General features: G+C 36.8%; 1 protein-coding gene across 1 annotated transcript in view; it reads left to right on the top strand.

Moving 5' to 3' along the window:
* Positions 1 to 14,041, top strand: part of HMGA2 (high mobility group AT-hook 2) — a 40,034-nt gene extending 25,993 nt beyond the window's left edge. The window contains exons 4-5 of the mRNA XM_053462047.1: positions 7,903 to 7,929; positions 13,737 to 14,041. Of these exons, the coding sequence (XP_053318022.1) occupies positions 7,903 to 7,929; positions 13,737 to 13,781 (72 nt within the window). The 3' untranslated portion in view covers positions 13,782 to 14,041. The remainder of the gene's footprint in view (positions 1 to 7,902; positions 7,930 to 13,736) is intronic.
* Positions 14,042 to 14,313: the final 272 nt, after the last annotated feature.

Here is a 14,313-nt window from a genome sequence, read left to right as displayed (position 1 = left end):
GTGTTTTCCCTTTATTTTACCAATGTGAATTCTGATAACCATTTAAAACACAGTATATCCAATAAGTATTTTCAGCATCCCAGAATCCTCCTCTTTCTTTGTTGCTTGAACCGGAAGAGCAACATATGTCTTTGCTGCTATGGTGACACAGTAAAGAAGGTTAAGGAAATATGAGCCTCCTGTCTGTAGTTGAATTACAAATTCTTCCCAGGGTTAAACAAGGTATTGTATCTTTGGCAAAATGTAAACATCCATGATGGATCTCTGAACTATTAATGGCTCTACACAAAGAGGCTAAGGGAAGGTAATGTAAATATGCTTTGGTTGAAGTTTTATTGGAGAGCATTGCCAGACAGACACACTTTTAGCTTTGTCCAAGGAACATCCGGAGTCTTGTATCCGGAGTCACCCATTGTACAGGTCTTAGAATTACAGATGTGATTGTGTGTCGCAGTACTGGTGTGTTCTAGAAAGTAACTGGCTTTTAAGAACTAGCAAGCTAGAACTACTATGCTCAATATATTGGTAGAAACCAATTATTATATTTATGGTATTAAATATTCTTAAACAGCTCTGTGGAAAATATTATGTACCAAATATTCTTATTACAGAATTGGTTTAATAAATAAAAGATCTGTGTTTCTGTTGCTTACCGACTACTGTAAGCAGTGCCCATAACACACGCACATTTCAATTTGTGGTCATCATGTGAAATGGTAAATCTCTTAAGTAGTGTTGTAAGATATGACCAAGAGATCTCGTTTTTTTGGAACTACAGCTGGCAAAATCCTTACACTTTGTTACAGCATCCCATGATCCAATCCTTTGCTGTAATTAAATGACTAAAGATCTACTTATTGAACACCCCTGAGGGGTAGTCTACTAACACGGTTCACTCCCAAGTGTGTGCATCACTGAAAATTAGATTGCTGGAACAAAGTAAAAAAAAATAGAGAGTTTATGCAAGGACATTTAACAGGGTTCAAAGTGGTGGAGCACATCCCTGGGCCTATAGAGATAGTGAGAGCTCACAGATGATTAGAATAAAAAGATGCTTCATCAATTCTGACCATCTGTATTTCTCATAGAACATGATAAATCAAGGGCTGCTTGTTTTGCAGGCACTGCATATTTCTTTGATGAAGTATTTTTCGAGCTGATAAATATCTTTTAGAAGATGTGCTTAGGATTTATGCAGCTGATGATAATTAAGTTAGTGCTGCTTTGCACAGATGTACACTTGGAAAAAGCTAAATACGGTTTACTCCGTTTTTACATCTGTAGTCTGCTGCATGTAAGAAAAGAGGCTCCAATCATTCAGTGTAAAAACCTCTAATTTTAGAGTTCTTCTAGTGTTTTTAGTTGATAGCAAATGGTGAGTTTTTTTTTAAATTTGGGGTAAAACTGTGATGTATCTTTTTATTATCACTGACAAAAAAATGGTTGAATCTTGAAAGTACTACAGTCTACACATTAAATTTATACTATGATTACATTCTAAATTGGGAAAAATAGGCCTGGTTCATTGGAGCACTTGCCCCTATGTTACCTGTGGCCAGTTGAGGCCTGTTTCACAATGCAAGTACTCTTCTTCACATTTCTTGGCTTAATTTATTTGCAAATCATTTTTTTTCTTCATTTTAAAAATAATCTGGTTACCACAAGCCTATTGGTAAATATTTGTTAAAACAGCATTTACATAGCATCAGCAATTTACACAGCATTTCATGCATTCTATGTAGTATGACTATTCTTCTCACTGTTTGCAAAAAAAAAGTTTATACAGTAAGATATATATATATATATATATATATATATATATATATATATATATATATATATATATATAGTGAAAGGGTTTTTTGCATTGTTTGCAAGTAAAGTACAAATTACTACTACTTGAAAGCAACTACTTAAAGAAGAGGAGAGACTTGAATGATTCGCTACAGAAAGATCACAATATTAAAGTCGCTTTCATATTCTGCAACTCCTTCCGAATGATGCTTACACGAGTTGTATATTATTCTAAACAGGTTAATTCAGGAAAAAAAATAAGGAATGTTTAAATGAAACTTTTACACAACCCCCCCCCCCCGAATACTTATTGCCTTTCAGATCCCTTTTTGTGCCTTTCTTTGCTCCAGAATACCACTAGATTTCCAACAAAAGAGGACCTGTGCTCCCATGAATTCTCTGCATTCCTTTCTGGAGTAGGCATTTTTCTTAGCTACAAAGGCCCTTTGGCAAGTTCTCTCTAATCACTGGATTTTTTCCTAGACTCTGATAGGTGCCATTCATGGACACAGTCTGCTGTGTGATGGGGCCAGGCATTAATGGGATCTTTTCATTGTAAACAAAACTGTGTAATGTTACTGGCGGGATCACAAAGCTGTTGCAATGGGGGAAATTGCTTCCACATCCACCGCTCCTGACTTGTTCTTTGCCATCCCCTGCTTTACATACTCAAGTCTTTTTTTCTAAAGTCATAATGGCTATTTATTTATTTTTATTTGTTTTGGTTTTTTTTGTAACTGTGGTACTCTCACACTGAGAATTGGTTCTGTAAACAGATTTACTGGCCACACGTTCTGTATCATTTTACATTACCTGACATTTGCAACAACGCGCCATATGTACTTACAACCAAATTTTTTTAGCCAGTAAAATTGGCTCAAGGACGTAAGTACAAAATGCCAGAAAAATTGCCTCTAGGGCGTGACACGATCAATCATATTAAACAGTGTATTTTACTTTTGAAGTTAAGTCGGCGGTTTTGCAGTTTGTGTGTGTGTGTGTGTGTGTATGTATATGTGTATATATATGTGTGTGTATATATATATATATATATATATATATATATATATATATATATATATATATATATATATATTTGCAATACACATACTGCTTACACACACTAGCATACTAACACACACTAACATACAGTACTCGCACAGCAAGCTACAGATGGGCTGCGGGTGCCTCCATTACATCAGCTAGTGAAATGCCATACACTTACATTTTTGCGAATTGGCAAATTCGTTAAAAACAAGGACTTACTGTACAACACAAAAAAATAAAGGGAAAGTTCCAGACTAAAGGCTGTGGAGAGATGGTTTGGGAGTGAAGTATATATGTTGCTTTGATTTTGAAGTTAATTCAAGGATCAATTTGGCCCATGTCCACAATGACTACTGACTTTCACACGATAACAAACATTATGGCCAAGAATACAAAATTAATTCCTGCATATGGAGGGCCACTAAATGTTTTCCTTACAATTTCTTGTTTACCTTATAATTTGGAACGGTGCTGTGGGGGCAGAAGGCATTGGCGTTTCTTATACCAATAATACGTTTAGACTTGCTTTTTCCAAAACAAAATCTTTTACCTGTGGAATTTACAAGGTTGTAAGGTGTAGCACACCCTCAAGGCAGGAAGCTAAAATGATAGCTTACTTTTATATAACAAAAGTTATATCAGGAGGAGGCATGCTTTTTGTTGTAACTGATAATTATGCTTTATACCTGCTGCTTCAGTCAACCTCGACTATGAATATCTACGATATACGGTACTTGATAGATGGCACATCTCTGGTGGCTGTTCCTTGCCCATACATGATTGTTTAATCGTTGTTCTTGGACTTTGGTTAAATACCTCAAACTCAGAAGTACCAAGGCTTGTATTAACAAAACAATTCTTGCAATAAATACATTTGATGTGAAAAAGGAGTTAGTGTTTGTACCTGCTCTGCTGAATAAGTAAAGCACTATTGACTTTTTGGTTTTCGTTATCGTAAGTACAGCAACATAATAGATATGATATGTAGTTGTGTATAATTCGTCTGCTTGATTCAGGAAAAAACATTGCAGGAAGACATTCTGTTGTGTAGGGCACATTCGATTGGTAATCATGCATAATACGTCCTGGCATAGAAAGATTTTTAGCAATATGGTGTAAAAAAATTTTTTACCATTACATAAAGCCTTTGCTCTACTGCAAAGCTAAAACTCCACCTGTTAGGCATGTGTGTGTGTATATATGTGTATATATATATATATATATATATATATATATATATATATATATATATATATATATATATATATATATATATATATATATATATATATATATATATATATACATGCCTAACAGGTGGAGTTTTAGCTTTGCAGTAGAGCAAAGGCTTTATGTAATGGTTTGATACAAGCCACATCTCGAATTATATGTTCCCAAAAGAAGCCATTGGAGACTGAGTTTCTTCAAGGGTCCAGCTCCATAAAACTCCCTAGCTTCAAAATTGTTTTCCAAAATAAGTGTCCTGAAAGACGTTCTCATGAAATGTCCTTGTAACTTTAGTTCTGATGAGCTCTAGAGATTTAAATAAATGTTGCAATACTATTTTCTCCCACTAGGTGGTATTCACAGGTCCAACATTTAGGTTGCTGCTGAAATTAAAGCCTGTTTAGAAGACTCACAAAATGCAATTAACATTTTTTTAGAAAGCATGATTTGAAATATAAGGGGTTAAGTACATCAAGATTTGATTTCTTTGAAATTTCCATTCAGATTAAAAGCTTGACCTTAGTGACAATATGAAAATACTACTGAGAAATTTAGGATTTTAATCATCATAGTGTATTAGGTAATGTCTGGCTGCTACATGCTATCCATTCATAAAAGCTTGCTTATTATCTGGTTCAGATCTTATTTGGTATGCAGATAAAGAAAAAAACAATGCTTAGGACACGGAAAGTTGTAAAATGCAATGAATAGAAAATAATTAGGTCATTTTTAATAACTGAATCACACAAAAAAGATATATAATATCTTAAAAATGTGTTTTGTTTTTAACTAAGGCAGGTGGGTTTTCTGGTTTGAACTCACTGACATCCGGCTATGCATTATGAATTACCTTCCCCAGAAAGATTCTCCTGCAAGAAAAAAATCGTGTGGCTCTGTATAATAAATATGTAAATCGGTGAGATTTCTTTATAAGTCGCATCTTTGACTAAATTTATTCAGGGCTATTGTAGTGCGAAATTGGTGAGTTGAAACTGCACCTCTCCTACAAATTCTCACTTGGTTTAATAAAGCCCTTAAATACACTTCTGCTGCTGAAAAAAACAGTATTCTTACATGGCCCAGTGATGTCAACAATACACCTGGGGTACCCTATATTTACAAGATAGAATCCTGGCATCTTAAAAGACCCGGGATCTCTAGCCACGTTGCTCTGCTCCCTAATTAGAGCAGTGCACACAGTATGCAGGGAAACAAAATGTGTATATATAGATTATACACACACAGGTATATAACACTTGCTAGCTTCCAAAATGTAAAAACAATAATGCGTATCTATAAGTGAGCACATGGAATATTCATATTTCTTGAAATGGTGGCATATTTATCGTTGTACGTCCTAATTAATATTTTTTTATATTAGTGTGGGTACACTAAACACAAAAGGGGATCATGCCAGAATAAACATATGGCAAAAAACTCCACTATTTAGGATACAAAATACACTTGAAAGGGTTAAGCTATTTTTTTTTTTTTTTTTTATGATTTTGTATGCAGGTTGCAATGATGAATATTTTATGTTTTGGAAAGGTTAGCTAATAGAATGTTTGTATATATTGTGTACTCATACATATTAAAATATGCTCTGCATGTCGTAGACAAATACGATCGAGTTTTTGTTTTCTTTCTAACATGAACATCTGGCTGTTGGTTGGCTTGTGTGTAGCATGCCATTCATAAATTTAAAGTATATTTCAAAAAAAAAAAAAAAAACTAGCGTCTGGAGCCATTGAGTGCCACAAGCTGGAAAACATGTATGCATCTATAGCTCTGACTAGCACCAGTAGTTTTAAAGAGTCTGTTTGTTTGGTAGGCTGGAAAGTATAGACTTTTTTTTTTAAAGGGCGGCTTACAGAAATACTGTGACACATACTAGGCAAGACGCCAAGGCTGGCTTGGTTTCAGACATTGTCTTTTTCTTCATTGAAGTGTCAGGACGTAATTCATGGAAAAATTGGTGGAGCTGGCAGCTCTTTCATTGGATTTCATAGCCTTGCAGTGTTCCAAAGTCACATGAGTTCAAGATCCGCAGCCTATGATGCACAGGGCTTTCAATACAGTAGGGACGAGTCAGTCTGGAAATATGTCTCATTAAGTTCGTTTATACTTAATTTCAGGAGTGAATGATGCTACAAAAATGAATGTGAAGCGAAATGCTTGACGTCACAAAATGCGTAATATAAATAGTTGTGTGTCTTACTGCTAAACATAGCAGTGGCTCTCTTAGACTAAGTAGTAAATCTACACTGTGATTTCAATTTAATAATTCTATACTAAAGCAATTTTGTCAGTGCTATAAATATAAGGCCCATAGTATCTTCTTATTGCCTGGCGTAGAGCAGAATTTAAAAAAAATATATAAGCCTTTCAAGAGCAGGACCCTCTTACCCTGCTTTTTCATTTTTGTCTTTCTTTCCTTTTTGTCTTTCTTTCATAAATATATTGCTTCACTGTAATGGTTTGCTTCACTGATCTTTGAGGAAAGGTGAGGGGACAACCCCTTATACTCTTATACTACTCTATAGTGCCATGCTATTGAGTTTAAAGTCACAGACATGTGAATGGGCTGAGAACTGATTGCTAGCTTTGTGAGCAAGCATGTGGTACTAACACTATGCTTAACCTCTGCATACCTCCCAACAGTCCTGGTTTTTGTAGGACAGTCCCAATTTCCAGGTACTGTCCTGGGTAGTTGCCACCACTAAATCGCTCACTGACCCAGAGCTGTCACCACCCACTTTTGGAGCGCCTTCCCTGTCTCTTAATGCACTCATCTCCAGAAAAAAAAATCTCCCTTTTTGGACACCTGAAACATTGGGTGTTTTGCTGCTGTATTAGATCCCCCAATCTTCCCTTTCAATCATTTGCCGGCAGGAGAAGTTTGAACCGTTAAAGATGGTCTCCCTTTTAATTGACCTACAATTGTCCATCTAATTAACTTTTTTTAAATTGTGTACAGTGACAGTTATTGTATACAAATTGAGCATTTGTATATTTGTCAGTAACTTGTTACAGTACTACATAACCAGGGCCGTCCCAAGACATTGTGCTGCTGGGTCCAAGGATGAAATGCGTCCCCTCTGCAACCACGCCCACCGATACCACACCAACATCCATTATGTCATGATTAATAAATTCACTCACGCTCTGTCTTCTTACCTTACTGCACGACTGCTTTCATATCCCTGTCTCCCTTTCCCACAGTGCCACTTCTTCTCTTGCTCTTCTTATACTTTGTTGTCTTTATTACCCCAGTAACTGCCATACACACTGGCATGTATTTTACACACACTTTCACATTTGCACAGACTTACACACTCACACCAACACACATGCCCATATCTATACTTGCACTCTACGTACGTGATAAAACACACTTTCTGTCACACACATCTATACTTACACAGCCATGCACTCTCACACACACATCCATACATGCATATTCCCAGTACCTCACTCACCTCAGCCACAACACGATCCAATCACGTTCCTGTTTCCCTTTTTTGCACTTCCGCAAAGGGGCAGAGCTTCTACTCCGTGGTTCCGCTTTCTTGAGAAAGTGCACAAGAGGTTCAGATAGATTTGTGGAGAAGGAGGGACGCGGAAAGGCTTTAGGAAAGACTGTCTTGGGAAGGTAATTTACCACCCCTGTCAACGTGCCGCCTAGGTCCCACTGAGACTCACTGGATACCCATGGTTTGGCCGGCCCTGTACATAATATACCATTGTAAGAAAAAAATATTTGTTTGACTGCTGTGGGGTTTTTTTGGTTTTAAGACGTACAATTAACAAGGTGTTTTTTTTTTTTCTTTTCAGCCACAACAAGAGAAAAAATCTGGTCAGGTGAGTTCTACCATTACTTAACTCAACTACGCTATGCATCTAAAATGCCTCTGATTATCTCCATGCATCTAATAAATGACCCCAGAGATTTTAAGAAGACCTGTGAGCTACATAAGAATTGTGTTAGCAAGCAGTGACAGACAAACTATTGATGCCATCATTCTATCAATGTTAGATAGGATGTGACAGAGTAAGTAGTGGTTCAAGATAAAGCCCAATAACAAAAGGCAAAGTTCAAAAAAAAAAAAATGTTGTGATGGTTGAAAAATATAAATAGATGCTCTCTAAAATTGATAGAGAGCCCATCCCTGACCAATGACTGTCACATGTATCAAGTCTTGGAAAGACATCCCAATTCAGTTTTACTCTGACACAACATGCACAAAAACCCTTGATTTTCAAACAGTTTTGTTTAAAAAGTCTTTTTTTCCAATGCCGTAGTGCAGCTCGTGGCGATTGGGCAATTCCTTTGATTGCTACCTTTTCAAATATTAATATATATTAATAAAAGGGAAATATTCTTGAAAAAGGCCAAAGATTGTCACACAGGACATACCTAGTGAAAGGTCTTGTCATATGTTAAACCCAGCGACCATATTTATAAGGACCTTGGATTCCGTTCAGAGCTCCTTGTAAAACACGTGGCTGAAAGTTAAAGCTTTGTGTTCGGCTGTTGGCTAGTAGACGGATTTCCCATTTCAGAGCCATGTTTTGTTGTGCAGTCTATCGTTTTATTCTGTTTTCTTTTGTGCACTGTTGGGTTTCCCTTTAAAGGAGAGAAGGGCTGCCTGAGGATTAACAATAAGGACATTAGCTCATGTGGGTTTCCTGATCTAACATGTCTAAGGAAATGATGATGAATTATATAAACATGAACTATGTGGAAGTCCATGAATGATAATGTAAAACTTAAAATAAATACATTCACAGGAATCCTTTCCTTTTCAACATACTTCCTTCACTAATGGCTTTTCCATGTGGCAATGTGAATTAGCCTTATAACTTGTTCTTTCTCCAATAATAAGGCTTGAGGGTTATATTGAAGATTTGCAAGATTCATAAATTTAAATAGTGGACCCCCATCCACCCCCTTCAATCTAAGTTGAAAGAAAGCATAGCTCGTTTGCCACGGAGTATTGAACAAGGTGCCAAATTTTTGCAAGATAAATAGTTTAATAGTTTGCAGTGATGTTGGCGAGGATGTCACGCAGGGGTATTTTACCTTAAGATATAGTGGGAAATGTCATACACAAGTGTATTTGTAAGGTTTCTATTTTATCAGTCTGTGTCTATCTTAGACCTGTGAATGAAGATCCGTCTGTGATCGTGTTAATTGATGCTGGAGAGTCTGTGTCTGTTTATGGGAACTTGAGGGCCAAAGTTATGGATATCATCCTAAGCAACTGCTTTTGTAATAAAGTCGTAAGGGAGAGATGTTGTGCATATGGAGAGGTTTCTACCAAATAGGTTTGCATATTAGATTGCAAACAGGGGGTTGGTTCCGGTTCCAGATTTTTGCACCATATTGGTTTCCTGTGCATCACTCATTCTCGGTAAAGTCTAAGAACTACTTGTGAAAATGTCAGCCAAAGGACTCGGCATAATTTATATAATTTGAATAGCCTTTTAGAGAGAGAAGCAGACAAAAAGGTATTTTTAAGCTGTGTCAAGTTTGGTACTGAGAGAATCCGAAACAAGCAAGAGATTCATCTTCATAGAATATGTTCAGAAAAACGACATGAGACGCAAGGTTCTGTAAAAAGGTCGCTTCCCCTGCATCCCACTGTTCTGCTAATCCCCACCTCAAGAATGCTCCTTGCTGCAGTGTTGGCTTTCTTTGTGAAGTGGTTGTTCAACAGCCTGGTGCTCATAAAAATGTCACTGTACTTTGAAAGGCCTCTTTTTATGTTTTCTAAAGCTGCTTTACATTGTCTGAGTAGCTTGACCTGGAAGCAGCATCTTGGCCTTGGCACATAGCTAGGCCTTAATGAGGTGTCCATATGTGTCTCTTGGCTGCAAAGTTTCACTGTCAGTTTTGCTCATTTAGAACACACAAAAAGTAACATGTCTCCATTTACTTTTAACAATTCCTCTTTAATGAAATAAAGGATCACAGCTCCACACAATGAACATAAAAACATAAGACCCGAATGAACAATTCAAGACAAGCTCGTAGTTTACTAAATTAAATGAAGACATACACCTGACATTCTTGACACATTTAAACTGTGTTATAAAAAATAGCTATGTCAACTTAGAGTTGACTGTATGATTACATGATTTTCCTGTAACCTATACCTATATTGTGAGAAGAGATACACCACCACTTAGAGCCTATAACACTTCACAAAATATCTGGCTCGGTCGAGATAGTATGTGCAGAATAGCCTCTCCACAAGTGCTCAATAAGAGGGCCCAGCTCATTTTGAAGACAAAAGGCAAATAACACCCTTGACACTGAGAATAAATGAGGCATGTGTGTAATGAGTTAAAAGCAACAACTCGCCTTATTTAGGTCCTTAGTTTTTCATCAAAAGCAACCACAAATAATCAGCAGTCATAAGAGGATGATCTACATATGTATATATAAAAAAAATTTAAAACAGGAAAAAGCTTAACGCATTTTGCACAGAAGCTGCCCTGATAATGTTTATGAAACACAAACCCACTATATGCAGCAACACCCAATTAGAAAACCTAAAAACACCAGTCTGGCACTGCAGTCACACACCTTACTAACCATAAATAATCTGCTCGTCTTGATCGTACCATGGGAACTATACCCCACAGAACCTATAATGTCAAAGGTTGTCTATTTCTATTCATGGGTCATTTGACTTTTTGATGACAAGTTCAAGCTGTGAGTCCCTGTCTTTTCCTCTTTGGCCAGAACATGCAAAGCTCATATTTTGCCGACAACTGATAGAAAATGTTTAAGAATAGCTTGGGGTCGTTGTTTTAATGGGGGAAAGGCTCTTCAACCTTTTCATTTCTCTCATTGACTTAAGCAGACTAAACAAAACTGGTGTGAAATCTCACGGCTTGACGGTGCTGTGGTCATATTTTAATCTGCCATCCGATAATTTCTGCTTGTGTTTCTTTTGCATGCAACATGTTTTTGGAGGAGGAGGATTGTGGTGTGGGGGGCCATTTTTGTAAAAAAAAATAAAATATATAAATATATACTTTTTGTAAAAGGCCTGCTGCGGCGACCCATGATTAAAAGGGTAATTTCTTGGGGGAGGGGGCTCTCTGCTTTTCTTGTTTCAGTGGTGTTACATGTGGTAGCGTTTAGGGGAGCCCCTTCACAGCTGAAGTGTTTCAAACACTAATGAATGAAAGCTTGCCCATGTAACTCAAACATTAAGGCTTTCGTTGGTGAATGGCATACTGTAGAAGCCTGAGAAAGGAAGAGTATTATAAATTCAGTCAGTTAGCCATCCAGATAAAATGAAGCCATGTGGAAAATTAAATCTTTTAAAGCACGAAGACTGTTATAATCTGGTTTAGCTGTTGATTCTTGGGAGGCTTACGTTTTCTACAGAGGTGATTTTATTTAACTGTGTACTTTAGCCCTTTGTGCACGCGTACTTTGCGGAGCATTTGGTAAAATGTACACTTGTTTGTGGATATGTATGCAGTGTCTAAGTGCTTTTAGCATCCATACCTATCATCCAGAATAGTTTTTATAGTTACTACCTGTCATATGATGTTTCAGATTAGGGAGTCCTAAATAATCTTTATAAAATGCAGTCAATTATTCCTGAACTTAGTTGTAGTCATTAATCACTGCCTTCATCATATGTCCTTTGTACATCCATACTTTTGGAGCCCACAAGTATCTCTGCTTTTAATTACCTGTTGCGGCATGAAGTCCTCAGCTCGAAAGTTGTGATCTCTGCAGCGTCAAGATGAAGATTTCTCAGATTGTTGCTGTGATCAAATTTCTATGCCTGAAGGCCTAAATTTGTATGTGAATGCTCCGTCTGGGAATAATTGTCATAGTTCAGCTGAATTTGTTTTGTGTAATGTGTGTACACAACCATTGAATGCACACTGGGCCATTAGATCATTGTGATGAGGAGAGGAAAAAGTTTGTTGCTTTGTAGAAAAAGCAGATAAAAATAAGTACCTTTGCACTGGGGCGCCGTACAACTTTCGGAAGCATGACCATGGCACTGTTAAATTAGGGAAGAAAGCCCACTTGAATTTCCAGAGTGGTAAGGTACCATACAAAAAGCCTTAGGGTTGCCAGCAGGCTCAACATCAAAAGTTTTCTGCTGCAGCTACATCTCGCTACCTATCCATGTATTTGGAGTTCTATCTCAAATGCTATGTATTTGGCAATCCTTGTCTTGTCAGGCAATCTTGCCATTTTTTTGACCTTGTACTTCTCAAATGTAACCTCTATATTCCTCAAGACATGCAGAATTACTAGTTTGAGTGGGATTGTTGGAGTACATTATAGATACAGAAGCTGATGTCCTCGTGTTGCTCCTTTGTTAATTTGAGGTCTGAGTGGTTATGCTACGCATTGTTACAATGCTACTCCAGCTGTATACAACGGAAGGAAAAATTAATAATTATCAGAAACATAATGGCATAGGAAAAAGGATATAAGGTGCAACCCTTTTTTTAGTTTCAACTATAGATGTGATTCATGCCAACTCTACATGTGCTCCATTTCCCCCGCTAGTTTCCTGTTCAGCAAAAGCATTCAGTTATGTCTTTCAGTAAACTGAATTCATGAAATCTTTCTTTCTTATGCCTGGACGAAATGCAGTAGTCTTAGAATAAAAACATGTTTCTCAGTATTTTTAGCTTATTACACAATATAATAAATATTAAACTGCATTAGCTTCTCTTCCTATTCTGTGGTTACTAAAACCCAAACTGCTGTCAGTTGGTCAACTGATGGTTCAGAACAACATAATTGTGGAAAGATCTACTAAACAACTTGATCTTCCTTGATTTGAATAAAGTATGGCAGCCAAGGCCAAACCACAGATCCGCTTCTTTCAGCGAAACATGTCTTTGAGGTTGGCTAAACAATTAAAACATTGGCTTGTTGCCACAACGTTAGGATTTTCAAGAAATAGTCATACACAGGACCATGAATTCAGCCTATTTCTGTGTCCAGTCACTTGATGTCAATCCAACTAACCCTTGAAGTCAACTTCACCATGAGGCGTGCAGGAGTAATCATTAGGCCCAGCATCCCTGTGGAACTGTTCAACAATGGCTGATATAAACAATAAGAACTCCATAATGCTTTGTAATTTATTTGCTTTTGCACGCCATGTGGTTCTTTATGGCGTCTGAAGAACCATTTATAATTGACATTTTACCACCTTATGGGATTTGGTTGTGTAATTTCTGTGTGACTACAATTGGTAATCAGCCCCAATGATGTAATATTGTTTGTTAAACTACATAAAGGATTTCTTTGTGAAATAGTTTTCTACTGCTGGGAAGTGACCAAATCACTCCAATGTACATTAATGAAAATATTTTATAATGTGTGTTATATAAGTTTTTTTTAAGTATTTACATTGTTTTATGAAAAAAAATCTACTTGAGCTCATTTACATATCCACCCAAATCATTTGGCTTTTTGTAATTGGCCTAAGGCTACACCTGCTTAATCTTAAAAAAAAAAAATTGTGATGCTTAGAAGGAAGACTTTATTACATGGGATAAAGTGTGCATTTAACTCTTTTCCAACTAAAGACCCTAAAGAATGCTGCTTTAGAATATTTATTAACATTCGAAATATGTTGACCTTTTGTCATTTGTGTTTCCTTTAGAAACAAACAGAAGAGACCTCTTCACAAGAATCTGAAGAAGATTAGACAAACGCCAAAATCAAGTTCTACCTCAACTAGCAGTTGGGTTTCTTAGGTTCATATTCAGCATATTTCAGTGAATTTGGGCCTTAGAAAGGAAAAGACAACGCTGCCTTGACCACTTAATTTCTTCTACTACAGTCTTTCCACTTTTGTGTAGGGGATGGAACAAAATCTCACAAATTTTCCAAGAACTTTGTTGATCACTTTCTTTGTAATCCCTTCACTATCCCAGGTTTAATGAAAACAACTGCTGTAAGACGGGGGATATGGAATAATTACTTTTTTTTTTTTGCCCCTTAACCTACGAATAGTTAATGCTGTTAAGAATGGGTGTGTGGGTCAAAACCTTTTGATCAGGTTTAGTCACTTGGCTGCACTGCATACAGACAAACCTACAACAAGTTGTTATGGGCATTCAGATGGGAAGGTGTGGCTTGTATTACTGTGTAGGCCATACATTAAGCCACTCTAACTCACCCCATCACTTAGAAACCTCCCTTTTTGAGAACACCAAAGATAAGGGATCATGTTTTTT

Source organism: Spea bombifrons, chromosome 4 (genome assembly GCF_027358695.1).
Source record: "Spea bombifrons isolate aSpeBom1 chromosome 4, aSpeBom1.2.pri, whole genome shotgun sequence".
Classification (NCBI taxonomy): domain Eukaryota; kingdom Metazoa; phylum Chordata; class Amphibia; order Anura; family Pelobatidae; genus Spea; species Spea bombifrons.
This window is presented reverse-complemented; position numbering and strand designations above follow the sequence as displayed.